The 16,185-nt window shown below is 41.8% G+C and overlaps 2 protein-coding genes across 4 annotated transcripts in view; one reads left to right on the forward strand and one right to left on the reverse strand.

Moving 5' to 3' along the window:
• The window catches only part of usp45 (ubiquitin specific peptidase 45), a 30,780-nt gene extending 18,033 nt beyond the window's left edge, over positions 1–12,747 (reverse strand). For 2 of the 3 annotated variants that reach the window (XM_056603172.1, XM_056603170.1), the window contains exons 1-6: positions 12,272–12,744; positions 11,745–11,853; positions 10,963–11,132; positions 10,699–10,799; positions 9,803–9,903; positions 202–353 (exon numbers count right to left, since the gene is read on the reverse strand). In XM_056603172.1, the coding sequence (XP_056459147.1) occupies positions 202–353; positions 9,803–9,903; positions 10,699–10,799; positions 10,963–11,132; positions 11,745–11,847 (627 nt within the window). In that variant the 5' untranslated portion in view covers positions 11,848–11,853; positions 12,272–12,744. Of the gene's footprint in view, positions 1–201; positions 354–9,802; positions 9,904–10,698; positions 10,800–10,962; positions 11,133–11,744; positions 11,854–12,271 lie in introns of all 3 variants that reach the window. The other variant, XM_056603171.1, reaches the window with a different exon arrangement.
• On the forward strand, positions 12,568–14,875 carry tstd3 (thiosulfate sulfurtransferase like domain containing 3). The gene is made up of 4 exons (XM_056603176.1): positions 12,568–13,063; positions 13,171–13,344; positions 13,567–13,726; positions 13,989–14,875. The coding sequence occupies exons 1-4, from the start codon at positions 12,928–12,930 to the stop codon at positions 14,050–14,052; spliced, it is 534 nt and encodes a 177-aa protein (XP_056459151.1). The 5' UTR covers positions 12,568–12,927; the 3' UTR covers positions 14,053–14,875.
• The last annotated feature ends 1,310 nt before the right edge of the window (positions 14,876–16,185 follow it).

Here is a 16,185-nt window from a genome sequence, read left to right on the forward strand (position 1 = left end):
TTTTCATCAATTCCGGGTTTAAAAATCAGGACTGGGTTGTTGAGGAGTGTAAATCGATTAGTGTGTGGTGTGCATTGTTGGCAATATTAATCTGGTGGTAAAGATCAATGTATCAATATGATTCAGTGTTTGAATAATGCCCAGAAAGTACCCTAGGCACAACCCTAATCAACAGCCGAATGCTGCCCCTGTAGCACCGACCTGCATTACGGCATTGAAGAAGCAGGTGTTTCCCAGGTTATTGATGCCTTTCACAGCAGCCAGCGTGCTGTTGAAGGCGCTGCTCTTCCCTCTGGCGGGATCGACATGGTCAGCAGCCTCCTCACGCAGCTTCAGGATTTTAGGAGGTGTGCCTGAATGAAGGAAGTAAATAACAGTTTAGTTTTAAGGAGTGACAATAATCTGAATACGATTTTTTGCTATTTTTACTGAGGGAAAGTTTTTTTTAAAACTGATACGTGTTTCCATTTTTTTTATTAATCATATGCGTAACAGAGTGGGATTACGAGATTAAACATTATTCCAGAGACGACAGCCTTTAAACCTAAGGACAGCGCTAACTATTAGTAGGGGTGTAACGATACATCGATGTAGATCGATACATCGATTGATTGGCGAACGATCCAACTGCATCGATGCAACGGCCAAACATCGATGCATATCGCAGTATTACACCCTTTTATTATTATATATCTCCTTTCGCGGGTGTTTGTGAAACTATTTCTGCGCAAAGCGCCAAGCCGCTCGTATCCATTCACCGGTTAAACGAGGCAACAGCGAGCACATGTGTGAGCGCGAGGATGTCTAGTTTCGGTTTGTGTTGCCAGATTGGGCATATGTCCCGTTTTTCCAGCCTAACGTGATTAAAAGTAGCCAAATCGGGCTGAAAAAGGTGCCCAATCTGGCAACACGGACGGCTTATCTTAACAGCCAAGATGATTCCGAGGGATGTTTTGTTTTTAGAAGAAAACTATCCACACAGATAGGTTGGGAATGGTCTACGTTCAAAATGAAAGATCATTACAGGCTCTTTAATTTAAGCCATAAAAAACCTTTGGCACTTAAATGCAATTATGTGGCACTTTACTATTTGTATTAAAAATGGATTTTTTTGTTTTAAATATCCGGAAGAGCAAAGAAATAAAATGATGAAATTATAATTAAGTTGATGTGAGTTGATGTGATTGTAAGAGGTTGTGTTAAATGGGCATATGATATCGTCTCATATCGATCGCATGCCCCTGAATCGAAATCGTATCGCGGCAGACTTTTGATATCGGCAAATATCGTATCATTGTCCAATGAATCGATATAATATCGTATCGTGATGAAACCAGAGATTTACACCCCTAACTATTAGCCTCTGCTCTGTCAGCCTGTACAGTGTTATGGATTCTTGTTTTGAGGAAACTAGCGTTAGCTATAAGTTATTGTTCCCTAATAAAGAGAGCCAACCTACTTTCTGTGTATGCTGCGTATACGGTCAAATATTATAAACAAACCCTTAAAAAAAGGAAAGAGAAATAAAAAGTGAAAACGTAAAAATAAGCTTCAAACACTGCACAACAACATTTCCGTGAAAAATGTATCCCTCTTAGAAAAAAATAGTTTACATAAAAGGCTGTCTGGTTCGGATAAGGCTGTGTAACAAGAAAACCAAAACACTCAAACTCTCACAGAAAGGCAATGGGAACGCAATGTGAACCGCAGCATTCCTTTAAATCAGAGTTAGACTATGGCTGTTGTGGCCTTCATCAGGCCGCAGACCCTAGCTTCATGACCAGGTCTCAAAGAGGTGTTGCTTGGTGTCGGATGTGCACTCCCTGTGGAGGCTGGGGCTGGGGGCCAGGGAGCAGCTAACTTTGGAGATGGAGGCCCAGAGCGGGGGGGGAACAGGCAGAGGCTGAAGGGCTGCGAGAGTGTGGTGCTGGGGTGGCAGCTGGACAGAGAGCTAGGTCATCTGGGAGAGCAGATGACAGCTGGAGGAATCTCTGCTGCTCGGCAGGGAGGGGCAGAGGTTGTAGTGGTGGATGAGAAGAGGACTCTCTGGAGCCAGCTGTTAGTCCTGAGCCCCACGTGAAACTAACCCCAAAGCAGCTAACTCTGAACTACTGATGGACTGAAACAGGGAAGCAATGGTAGATCATTATTTAAGCCACTGTCAAGGTTAGCCAAGTGTTATACTTGCACAGCTGTAACTACACTTCATTCATTAGGTGTGCGGTTAGGAATAGTATTCATATTAATTATAGCCATTACAAAATCAGTGATTGGATTATTATAGCGAACACCATGAGTCAATATTGGCAAGTACTTTAATGGATGGATATAGCCACGTTAAAATTATTAATCTATTTATTTAATCTGTCCAAATCAACAAGTTAATTCAACAAAAACATTGGCTAATCCATAGACCATCTTTATAGTCAGATAAGTATAGATAGTTAAAAAAGTGGACAATAACTACTTTGAAATTATCACATGTACACCGCCACTCAACTGAATCAACACGTCTCCTCCAAATCTAATCTACTGCATAACTAGCCAACCACAAGCACCATAGCTGCACTGTGAACAAGCTTGCCTTGGGTATGCAAACAAGGCATGGTCTGAGCCATGCAAATAAACGATTAACAAATTCACCCGGCTCATCCCTTCTAATTGAATTCTCATCAGGCCGGCTAGTCAAGGGAGAGACAAGTGGTGTTCCGTCACATTAGGCATTAATGAGCAAAACAAGTGAGAAGACCCAAGGCTGTAGGGAGATTAAGGAGACAGCACCCATCTCCCCTTTGCTCCCAACTCAGAATGCTACATTTTACACTACTTAGCATGTCTTTCATGCTCCAAGAGACTGCAAGCTGCCTAATGCGTGCTCACACCCATCCACATCTTCACCTAGAAACACTAGCCTAGCTTCGGTAGCATTAACAAATGATATGCTAATATTATGTTAATGATATGTTAATGATATGATAATACCAGAAGGTTTACAATAATAACTACCTGATTACAATGACCAGGTGGGCACCTTTAATGCGTTACTTTCATAGTTTGTGTTTAAGAGAAGGAACTAGCATTACATACTATGTCCCCATAGTATTACTATTGTAAAGTACTTGATTTACATCCATGATTACATTTGAGCTTGAATTTCATCTATTTATTTCCATTCTTAGGAACATCCTTGGTAGCTATATTCAATGCTGTATAATAACTGCATAGTTAGTAATTTTTGATGTCTTTGTTGTTTCATGGCATGTTGATGCAATAATATAGATGTCAGATGTATTTATTCAAACTTTTGCCTATAAAACAAATACTTTCTGAAAGACAAAATAATAATTTAAGAAATATTGATAAAAAGTAAATCCTACACACTCCACACCCTCTTGTGCTTTCCTTGCACCCAATGTTTTACCATTATTACTACCATTATAACCATCATATTAATACCTAGTAGCATCTCCTCAATGGGTCTCTTCACCATCATCATAATTTTTGGACAGTGTGACAAGCACAAAAGTATGTATGGCAGAGTTTCATTTCTGAATGTATATAAGCACTCCCTCATTTCCGTACACATTTAACCGAACCCGAGTACTTCTGAATGTGGAAAGGGATGTGTTGAATGGGGTTCAGCCCAGCAACACTTCAAGTACATCAACCTTTCAAGAGGGCAGGTTGGCTGTTTGCTCCCAACCCTGGACCCTTTCAGTCCCTCCACCGTTGGTAGGGTGAACCCAACACATAAAGCCATCATAATCTGCAATGTAACCCTCGTTTGCCTTTAACGTTAAAATGGCATTGACCTTTGCATGTTTTCCTTGAAAGCAAGAAACCAGCCCTCATTTACAAGACATTACACTAGAATCACCATTACTTTATCAGCAGCTCATTCCCGTACTGGCCTTTCTATTTTGAGCCTTTTCTTCTTCCTCAAGGCTGAGAAGACCTTAACAAAGTGCGTGCGTGCAATCTCTCTCACTCTCACACACACACACACACACACACACACACACACACACACACACACACACACACACACACACACACACACACACACACACACACACACACACACACACACACACACACACACACACTCTGGGTCACAGGGATTGGAAAGTGAATGCATTTAATTTGTAGATTTGTTTTCCTTTGTCAAACACCTAACCATTAACTTACTTAAGTCCAGAATCATCCAAAAAAAATCTTTATAACCATGTTGCCTTTTCTGATGTTGCCAAGGCTATGTTGAGGCCATGTGTGATCCTTGAAATAAATAACACAATAACATTTTAAACAGCATTTCCAATATTTAAGTTAGTATACATCTTATCAAGTATGGTTCATGAGCGTATTATTCAAGCTTGGAAATCTGGTTATTTTAAAGACATGTATGAAGATGGTGTCCTTGACCTTCTCACAAAATCTAAACTTTTTAAAGGTTCCATTCATTCACATGCATTTGTTGAACTAGGGGTTTTTAATTCTTCCAAGTCAATGTACTTTTTCTTCAGAACTACAGGGAAATATGGGGGTCGGCTTAGCTCAGGAGGTAGAGCAGTTGTCTTGTAACCGAAAGGTTACAAGGCTAGTTCGATCCCCAGCTCCTCTTAGCTGAGTATTGATGTGTCCCTGAGCAAGACACTTAACCCTATCTGCTCCTGACGAGCTGGCTGTCGCCTTGCATGGTTGACTCTGCCGTCGGTGTGCCATCGGTGAATTAACTGATGTAAGTCGCTTTGGATAAAAAAAACAACAACTTGCTTTTACTGGGGCACAATCGTTGCTACTGCATAACCCTAAATATGGAGTGGTGCCAAACAGGAAATAGAAGTATATTGTAGTTGCAATACTATCCAGATTAGTCAAGCATGTTCATGATCTGAAAAGGTGTAAGCATTTATCTATCCTCCTCCTACCATCTCACTCATGCATTCAATGCACGAGTTTTGCTCAATTACGCTCAAACATAAACTACAAGCCCAGCCTACTATTTGCATTTCTAATTATCGACTACCGACCGTATTGGGGACAGGCTTCTATTATTTTACACACATTTTTACCACCATCAACAAATAATAGATTACTGTGCCCCACCACTACTTACAAAATCTCTCTGAATGTTTCTCTGACATCCCGAACAAGTCTTTCAATGCCGCCAACTTTAATCGACGGGGGACACACGTCCCCTGGCAGGCCTTGTGCTCAATAACAGGACTGGGGGGGAAGGGGGGGGGGGGGGTTCAGCTTGCTGGGATGACTGGCTGTTACGGCGGTCTATCCAGTGGTGCCAAAAGCATCTGGCTCACTACACTGGCAACATCTGGGGGCCGATGTCTATCTCTTGCCAGTGCCATCAGGGAGCAACCATATGTCAACACTCACACAATGCATCGAGAACAAGCAGCACAGAGGCCGCTGCATCCAGGCTCACAACACAAACTACTGCACTCGTGAGGAGGAATCGCATGACGGTGGGTTCACTTCTGGAGACAGTCTGTGGAGGGGAAGATCCAGATAGGCGGAAATGAAAGTGCAAAGGGTTGAGGCTAGGTTGAGTCTTATCCAGCCTAGAAACTGGAAGCTTGGAAAGGGGTCCAAAGGATTCTGAGTGGGATGGGGACGCCTATGGACACACTGTGCATCTGGGACCATCACCCAAGGTAAACATTACTCTGGGCAGCCATCTGGCCTCGGAGAAGGACACGGGCAGCGAGGAGTGTGTTTGTGTATTTGTGTGTGCGCGTGTGTGTGGGTGTGTCAGTGTGGTGCCGTAACAAGCATAAGCATATGGAAACACAGATTTTTCCTCTCCCTGCAGCGTTCCAGGGCCAGGCAAATGTCAGCACGCCCTGCGTCCACCACCTGGCCCTCCTCGCTCAGCCACCCAATATGGGCTGAAGGGACACTGTGGAGCCTGTCCCTGGGGACCCGAGAAAGCATTCTGACACACATACATAAATACACACACACACACACACACACACACACACACACAAAATGGATAATAATAATTAAAGACTTCTGACGTGTTTCCCAGTGGAGCAGAGTCAGTTGGTGTGGCAGTGCATGGTGCATGATGTCCGCGTTCTCATTTACAGGGCAGCAGTTTGGAGAGCCGAGGCCAGCTCCCCGCATGCAGCACAGAGCATGCAGTCAAGAGGAAGGCCATGGATGTCTTAATAATTTGTTAATTTGTTGTGACCGTGGGGCATGAAAATCCTGTTTCCTTGCCATCTGAGGCCAAGAGATTCCGAGCGCAACGGCACCGCGATTGCACGTGCACCAGGCATGCACGGACCCTCGTGCTCACGCACGCATGCACACGCAAGGCTGCACAGAGCTCCCGCTGCCCACTAACTGGCCTACTTCTGTGTGCGGTGGTGGGGATAAAGACAAATTCACCCTTGATTACCTCTGTGAAAGCACCACCAGGGGACAGGCTTCTTAGTGACTGACAAACAGGCCCCGCTGACAGCCCACCCTCTGGTACAACCACTAGGACTAAGCTATCTGAAGAATTTGTTAGCGCATTAGTCACCATGGGCAATCTTTTCGAGAGCCAAATATGTCATACACAAAGCTTTTTCATTAGAAAGCTCATCTTCTTTAATGTGTTGTCATAGTGTCCTTGAGCACGACACCTAACCCCCCTCACTGCTTCTGAGACGCTGGTTGACGCCGACATGGGTAGCCCTGTGGAACAAGGACAGGCATAACATCCATAGCACTTAAGGCAGCCTTAGGGAGTGTTACATAGATGTGGCTCAATCCATTTAATTACACTACGAAACCATTATGATATATAAGGATGTGTTCAAACAATGCCATAAGACAATAGCAAAATATACAATATCAAAGCAATAGAAGAACCCTATACAAACCCAAATTATTAAATATCTTATGACATAAAATACAGCCAAAAGGAACTTTAAATCAGGATGGACAAATTTTATAATATAACATTAAAATAAAATAATTGAAAGATAATTGAAACAAATATTTAGAAATAGGATTGCTTGTATGTTTAAATGAATAAACAGCTTCAAGGATGGTGCAAGGACACATCTAATGTGAAACTCAATCCATGCAAAATATGATTGTTTCCTTTATAATACAGGAAACTTCACAATTTAGTACAAAACTAAAAATAATAATTTCATTAATAATTTATGAATTTTGGCAGGAAACCATTCCGGCTTCAAGTCTGATGTGTATTGCCAGACCAATAATATACTAAAAAAAATAACCTTCGAAACATCTCCTTTGTATAAAGTAAGCAAATATAGCCTTATTTTAATTTAGACACTCCAAACAGAAAAAAGGATTACGGTACTGATGAGAGCTTTTACCAGTAACCAGGTAAGAAAATTGGCAGAAGACCGCTATCGACAAGCCCCGATGCCTATTCAGACGCAATGCTTTCTTTGAGCTACACAAACACCCCAGCTGTGTTACATGCTGGAGCCTGGCTCCCAGGGGACAATTCACTTTCTACTGGGACTCCGGTACTTGAGCCGAGGCCTTGATGGTTACAGAGCATAGTAAATAGGTTTTCTTTCTTCCCTAAGCTGTTGTTGTGCCAAACTATTATGGATTCTGACGAATTCCCTGCTGTGGTTTCTTTGTGCTTGGGCAAAAAAGGAGAGCACGACAACAGCATGGGACTCAAACCTGGCCTTCAGCATGAAATGCAATTTCAAAAGCGCCTCGACATTGATGGTCCATTTTGCTACCACAATGGTCAGCCGCTTCTTCACCCAGTTCGCCGGCAGCGGCCGGTATGGTATAATCAAACAGCAGAAAAGGTGACTTTTGAGTGACTTAAAGTGGTATACAGGGTATGGCGTGGATGGTGACTGACTGGCCAAGCCAACAGACTGGCTCCATTGAGCAACCGGTTCTCTGTTGGCCTAACCTCCGGAATATCTGAACAATAGCGCTCAAAGAAATACAAACAAAAAAAACCTACAACGTCTTCAGCTATGGGGAATAATTATTTGCTTACGGCTTCAATGTTGCGGCAAGGTCACAGAGAATAAAGATTCTTAACAACCCCTCTTTATGTGCATGTAAATGGGAGTATGTGTTGTAAATTCTGCCATTTGAGCAACTAAACCCCCTCAACTTAAACCTGAATCTATAGGCCAGTTACAAGTAATTCTACTGATATTCTACTGATATTCCAGTGATAAATTTAAATATTTATCTTATGTCTGAAATAAAATAAAACAAAACAATATATTTCAAATATAAGTTTGATTTTTCACATACCTACATGAATGCCTGTGCCTCTGTGTGCGTGCATGTTTGCACATTTATGAGTGTGTGTGCACATCTATGAGTGTGTGTGTGTGTGTGTGTGTGTGTGTGTGTGTGTGTGTGTGTGTGTGTGTGTGTGTGTGTGTGTGTGTGTGTGTGTGTGTGTGTGTGTGTGTGTGTGTGTGTGTGTGTGTGTGTGTGTGTGTGTGGCACGTGTGTCAGCCTACTCCAGCTGTTAGTCTCCGGCCCCTTCTACTTGTTGAGAAACCGGAGCTCCCACAAGTGCAGCACACGGGCCCAGGGGTGGTGAGCCACACAAGAGAACAGAGAGAGGGACGGAGCAGAGGGAGCAAGGGGAAAGCAGACAGCGATGGAAGGCCAGAAAGAGACGAAGAGCTACAGAGCAGCGTGGCTGATCCCTGCCACAGCTGCTCTCGTTCTTCAGGGAACCCAGCCGCGAAGCGCCGCACTCAAGCGCCTAATTCCTCTAATGAGTGCAGCCATGCAGAGAGGAAGAGAGGGGGTGGTGGGGGTCACGGCTACTATACCGCCTGGCTGTGCGACTGATAGGTGACCAAGACCTGGTCAGGCCTGGGACAGAACACCGTTTTCATCCAGAGAAAAAAAAAGAGACAGCAAGACACGGATGCATAATGAAGAGCGAGCACAGTGATCAGACCTAAGGGGGCTTGACATGCCGGGATAGACCAGAATGCCAGCACAAAAACAGGATAGAGAGCAGGGCCTGGGGTTGGAGGGCCTTGGGTGGCCAAGGGCATCTGCTAGATGACTGGCTGGGATGGGGTAGAGGGGGGGGGGGGTTCAGGTGGCCATATTAAGGTAAAAAGCAGCAAGGCTGACAATACACCGCCAGGGTACTGTCAAAGTAGCTGCATATGGAAAAGAAACAAAATAAATGGAATCAAATCATAAAGATTTGAGGGGCTTTTCTCAGATATTTAGTTGTGATACTGTAAAAGTATTCGGCTATATTGGGCCAAACAAAACATGATTTGAGAGACTTGTGAGTGTTGAACCAAGCTCCAAGAAGAGAAACTCTCCCTTCATTGTACTACAGGATACTAGTAGATACATACAGAACAATAAACATATAACACAATAGTCTCACACAATGCAAACCTGAGATGTCCCTAGAACACAACATTAGGGGCACAAGTGGAAAGAAAGGGGGTATTCGCTTTCCCCACCAGGGGGAGTATATCTGGTCAAAATTATATCTTAACTACAGCAGGGGTTCAATTATGACCAGGGTTATTATGACTTTCTCTTCAGTGTTCATGGTTTATTTCAGCATATATTTTTATGCATTTTCTGTTCATAAATACTTGTACAATTGACAGATACCCATCTAATTGTAAATTATACGTTATTCGATTTGAAGGTCTAATATTAATATTAAAAAATACTTAACTTACCTTGTGGATGGGTTTGACAAAAAAAATGATTGGGTGCTTGATACAAAATGTATTGTGTGCGTGTATGCATGCCACCAAAAAACTATGCACAGTACCTGATGTTGCCTTGACAGAGTGCTTTTGTAGAAAGTCCAGGGTCTGAGCCAAAGCTTTCTTGTTACAGTGAGTGGAGAGCTCTTCATTGCATTCAAAACACCTGTTTAAATGACGCAGCCCCAAACAAAGCCAGAGAGGTTCCCATCAGTCAAAGACAAAGGAGACATTTAAGATTAAACCAGCACTATCTACTTTTGCACTCATGAAACTGAATAAAAAGTTACAAAATAAATTCTACCAGTGGGCAGAGACTGAAGGGAAAATATGAAAATAAAGGCTAGATTGCTGCCATTTATCATTTGGAAACCATATTCATGTGCCGATAATATGAATTAAGGAATTTCTTTGTAAACGCCCAGATTGATCCCGGTGAACACAACGCTCATAAAACTCATAGTCTGATATTTATTACAACGGATAACTCTGGGATACCCGCGACTGATTCAGCCACAATACATTTTCTACAGCTGTTTGGGCAGTCGACTCATCCACTATCGACTTCACACAAAGTGAATAAAGTGACTTAAAATAAACGCCAGTAAAACTTAAATACATTAACTTGTGTGTGAACATGACTTCTCCTTGAGACACTTCAGAATGATTTTCAGTGGCAATGGTGGCAAAAAAAAAGACAAGTCAATGTCTCATGCTACTTCACAACATCATCAAACTGTTTATTTTGTTATTGTTTTGATTGAGAGCTGCCTAGTGGGAAAAAATGATGTACTATGTCTTTAATAAATAAAAAAAATCCAGTGCCTGGTGGGTTGTATGGGAAAATGATAACCAGTATCAGCCTCTCTTGGTCTATGAATATCTGCCTTGGTCAATACATGTCATGTTGGTTCATCCCTAAAATCTTTCAGATCAAGTTTCAAGACAAGCTTCTTCTTACCAGGCCTTCCAGGTGCTGAGACTGATGGTGATGAAGTGGGACTCTGAGTGGAGAGCGTGGTGATGCTTGGTAGAGTGCTGGGTCTCTGACTGGTTACAGCCCTGTAGGTGAAATTATTAAGTATGGAAAACAGATAAGCCACAATGAGTGCTGTGAATTTCAATAAAAAAATAATTGCATTCATATTCTGTTTTGTCATTTCATACCTAGATTTACAATTGTACTCAATATATATATATTTTAGAAAGGAGCACCCTATTTTACCTGATATCCACACTTGAGGCAGACCAGGATGTCATGGGAACATGCAGGCTCCCCATCGATCAAGGCTCTCTCCCTGAGGCAGTCAGAGCACACTGACCACATGCTGGCGCTCACCATCTTCTTCACTGAGCTCAGGTCTACTGCCTTGCTCACATGCTGGCAGGTCAAACCTAAGGATCAGGTTAATTAAAAAAGATTTGAATAACATTTCACATTATATATATAAACACTCACATTATCATTGCACTGAACTTTTGTCACAAGGCAAGCCAAAGTTCTTAGTGAAGAAGGTTCCGGTAATGACCTATCGTATTATTGTCGGAACAAATCAGATGAAGAAAGGAACAAAAAAATGTGCAAGCAGTGCTTCAAAGAGATGAAAGGCACATAAGGCAACCTTGCAGAATGGCTGTTGTCTGCTGACAATAACCACAGACACAAACCAAACAGGTATGTTTGGTTTGTGCAGAATTTCTCTTGAAAATAGTACTGCAATAACCCCTACACTATCCAAAGTACTTTAATTCATCTTACATTCAAATTTTTGAAGCAAATTAGTCCTCAATGCAAAATGATGAATATAAGTTACAATAAAGACATGGCAGTATCACGAAGGGTATATTTGTTTTGCATAATGCTGCCTTTTATCCTGACAATGTATGAAACCCATCAATGTGTAAAAAAATTACATTCACAGTAATTCACGTCAGGCTCGTAGTACATTAAAGTTGCCACACGAAGTGACATAAATATCAGATTCAACACTTCTTGGCCGACCATACCGCTGACTTCATCCGATGAGTCCTCATCCCGAGGCTTCCTGGGTCGATTAGTCCGCTTGGTCATGTCGGCGGCTCTCAGGGAGAATGGGTCTTTTAGCCGCATCTGGAGCTGGGAGTATGAGGATTTATACATGATGCAATTCTACAACCAAAGACTCCTTCAGCCGCATCTGGAGCGGGGAGTATGAGGATTTATACTCGGGTCATTCTAGAACTAATACCACAGTCAAGAACCGTCAACAATATACAACTAAAACTAGCGAGATTCCAAATGGTTTGGTAAATGCATGTTTCATATCCTAATGTTGGTTGATGTGCAGCCGAGGGGTTGAAAGGTGGGCACTGGGCAGTGATCAAGGATGGTAAGTGATCTATGGAAGCTAGTAGGACATAGGGAGCAGGACACATGACACAAGGAAAGGCCTCATGTATCCGCATTAACTTCTGGAAAGCGGACAGGTATCGACTTTCCTAAGTAAAATATTGAATCAAACACATTTGTCATTGATAATACTCTGTCAACTCACCCCTTTACTCTTGCTCTGTCTTATGGGCCAATACAAGATAAGTATTTAGTTTCCAATACTTTCTTGCTAGTAGCCACACGCTAGCTCAAGGCTTGCCAGAGACAACCCACTGCGTTCATCAAGTGTTAACATTAAAATGCGGGTGTTTAGTTGGTGTATTCAGATGGTATCCTCACAAAAAGCTGTTTTATTGACCACACTTTGGTTGGTTCTGGAATTTACGACACTGTTCCGGACGGCTCGAGCTGGGGCCATCAACAGTCACGTGGTCCAGACTGTCAACATGTGACGCTATACGGTGGCCCGCTTTGCCTTTACAGCGAAAGTATCGTAATTTAATCTAATACTTGTTTAGCCTAATAACAGCTACTGTCGAATCCTACGACTTCAACATCACTACGCAGTGTGTTATTACCTGCGCTATTATACTATTTGGTACTACTGTGTAATCATCAAACTATAAACCTACAGTGTAATAGCGAATGGATTTTTGCCCTTCATCTAACCGTAGTTCAACGCATGCGCATTACGTATTTTATGTGACGCCTGATTCGGTGCATTAGTGTTGTTCACGACTACAAGTCAAACTACAAGTCTTTGTAGTTTGAGGGAAAGCAGTACACATTTCTACACATATCTTATTTTTTATTGATTTCATGGCTCTCAGGGGTTGTTGGAGATACGCTGGTGTAATACCAAGGTTGTTGTTGTTGAACAGTGAGGGCGTTCATGTTGCCTGTCTCTCAACAAGACCACTGGGAAGCCTTCCTAACACTCGCTCCTCTATTTCAGGTAAATGTCCAAGGAAACGACTCAGACCGTTTGTAATGTGCTACCTGCTGTTGTCGTTTTTTAAACTGGGGAGGAATGTTTGACTGTCAACGTCTGTTTAACCCCAGATGTGCTGCCTACTAAATGGTCAATACGCAATTTGAGCTCCACAACAAACACAGATGTGAGCTACGATCAGCTCAAACAGGATCTTGCTGGTCGGACTGCTGTGGTCATAGATGTCCGGGAGCCGTGGGAGCTTAGGGAGTATGGCACCATCCCAGGGTCCATTAACGTTCCTCGTGAGTGTATATATTTATCAAACCAACTTATGATGCTCCTATTATAACATTCAGTTGTTTTGGTCCTAAGGAAGGTTGTTTCTAGGTAGGTGGGTAACGTTGGTGATTAACATGCTACTATAATTTACATTATCAGATCAATATAGGACGTGAAGCCTGTATAGATGTCTAGAAGTACTAAGGTCTGTTTTTTTTTTATATGGGCTTCAATGTTCTCCACAGTGGCCCAGGTAGATGCCGCCCTCCAACTTAACCCTGAAGACTTCAAGGAGAGGTATGGAGGTGATATGCCAGAGCCGGCTGATAAGATCGTCTTCTCCTGCCTTGCTGGCATCAGGAGCAAGAAGGCGCTAAACACGGCCACACTGCTGGGATACAAAGAGTAAGTGCAGTTTACTACGTGACTCAAATGCCAGCTTTATTGGAATCAAGGTCTAAACATTGACCCTTCGCACAGTCACTGGTACATAGAGTTGACCCTATGGGAGGTGTATATATACACTCTGTAAAAGATGAATACAATCAGATACAAATAAATAAAAAATACTCCCAAAATGGGAATTTACACACGATCTCTAATAATCTCTTATGGTAAGAAAATATTAACAAATGATGTTCTAACTTCCTTTCTTTTATCTTTTCAGTGTTCTGCATTACCCTGGTGGATGGCAAGAATGGGCACAAAATGAGCAGCTTAAACCTAATTGATAGTGCGTGAACTGCAGTGCCATATGGCAATTTCCTTCACGCATCGCTCAACAATGTTAAGGTTTAACGTGACTATGAATGTCCGTGGCCAGGACTGTCCGGGCACTTCACGAATGCCTCATCTCAGTGACTAAATTCTGCTTAAAATGCCAAGAAAATCCTGTTTCAATATGACGGAATACACTACGCCGATCAGTCTATATGTTGGTGCCTCAATACTGAAAATGAAAGCGTATTTGGCAAATTATTATTTGCTTGCAATAAAGCAGTAACGCTTATTTGATTTAATAATTTATTATACATTTTTAAACAATCTGTACTGTCAGACCAGAGGGTTCATGATCGTCGTTGAAGCTTTCGACAATGCGAACTGCTAGCTCCTTTGTCTCATATTTATCTGTACTCACTCAAAAAGCAATACTTTACAAACTTTACAAATGATTTTGTATAAGAATCTACTAGTACACAGGTTGGTCATTATTTCAGCTATTGTTTTTGTTTTGATATATCTATATTTAAGCATTCATTCTTAACCAGCAACTGCCATTTTCAGAGAATCTATGCAAATGCCTATCGCTGTAGAATTGATCTGAAATCATTAAATGTGAAATTTTGATTCAGTATATTGAGTTAACATATGAGTCCTATATTTAATTCTTAAAATTAAATATAGGACTCACAAATTCCTTGTTGCCAGTATGATTCAATAAAAAAAATTCAATTGGATGGTTTGGTTTAAATGCCTTGTTTATTTTGAATAAACAGTGACATGTATTTATTCAGGTGACTTCAACTGAAATAAAATATATAAAAATAAAAAAAAGTGTTTATTGGTTGTTTGAGAAAAGCTGGGATGATTTATTGAATTCAATAGCCATTCCTTATAGTCGCTGCATCACAGTATGAATTTGTCACTGACTTGCAATAAACAATTCCAGGTGATTAGGTCATCCTCCATGGGAATATGACAAGTCTCTTTCTAGTTGAAGCAACTGACGTGTATACACATAGGTTTCTTTGTTAGTTACTAGACTACAGCACTCTGTAACTAACAAACTGATCACCCAGTGGGAAGCATTATGAACCTATATGCTGCTAGGTGAGTAAAGGCCATTAGACCGATAGTTAATGTCATATTTAGTGACGTCTTATCAAGTTTATAGGATTGTTTATTATTATCGTCTCATATTTTAGGTAGATGATTGAGGACTAGGTAGGATTTTTCATAAACATTAATGAAAAAAGGGAGAATATCATGGAAAAAATATGCATTTGAAAGGATGATGTATTGGGAAGTAATAATAGCCAATGATGTAATTTGGATATAGCGTGTGGGAAACGCAGTTCACGTCCCTGAAACATTGAGGCTTCTCATGAGTGGCACCCTGATGCAAGAAGTGAGGTCAAAGGGAGAAAACGACAACAACAACACGTATCTGCCTTGCCTCCTTGCGTGTTGGCAGTACATTCTGATAGAGATAAACCTATGTATAGATAGCTGGATTAACTGACCCTTTGGTGGCCATGTAGGTGTCAATTAGCAGCACTCTGGAAAGACTGGACCAAAAAGGTCTCTCCTATCCCTTTCAACTGTGAAACTCCACTATGACCCTCCAACCTTCCCCATATCCATTCATTAATTTCCCACAATGAGGCCGTTAAGTTTTTTGTACATGCTTATTTTAAAAAGGACTAATGAGTACTAAGTCTTGTTAAATCTCCCCAGGGTTCTTTGTCTATACCTGACAGTGGGCTCTTCAGCACATACTGACTTTAGTGCTGAAGAGGCAATTAAGGTTCCAATCAGATTACATGACGTCACAGCCCCTGACTGCACCCTGTCTCCCTACCAGTGTATACTCTTACGATTTGGAGAACTACAACTCCTGCCATACCGTTTTGGTTGTATTGCGCTTGTCAAACGATTAAACGGGAAGCAGAGGTCAGGCATGATACCTCAAATATAGAAAAGCAGGCCCGATACCCTGTGCTACATCCCAAAATGTTTGCGTTCATCAATCTTAACACAAGATCATCACGGGTAGCTGCTAGATATCTGAATGGCATTTCGAGCTGCTGCAGAGGTAAGAGATTCCACACGCACTGGGTCATGTTCCAAGCTGGCCTTGCTGA

This window comes from Gadus chalcogrammus, chromosome 11 (genome assembly GCF_026213295.1).
Source record: "Gadus chalcogrammus isolate NIFS_2021 chromosome 11, NIFS_Gcha_1.0, whole genome shotgun sequence".
In the NCBI taxonomy this organism is placed as follows: domain Eukaryota; kingdom Metazoa; phylum Chordata; class Actinopteri; order Gadiformes; family Gadidae; genus Gadus; species Gadus chalcogrammus.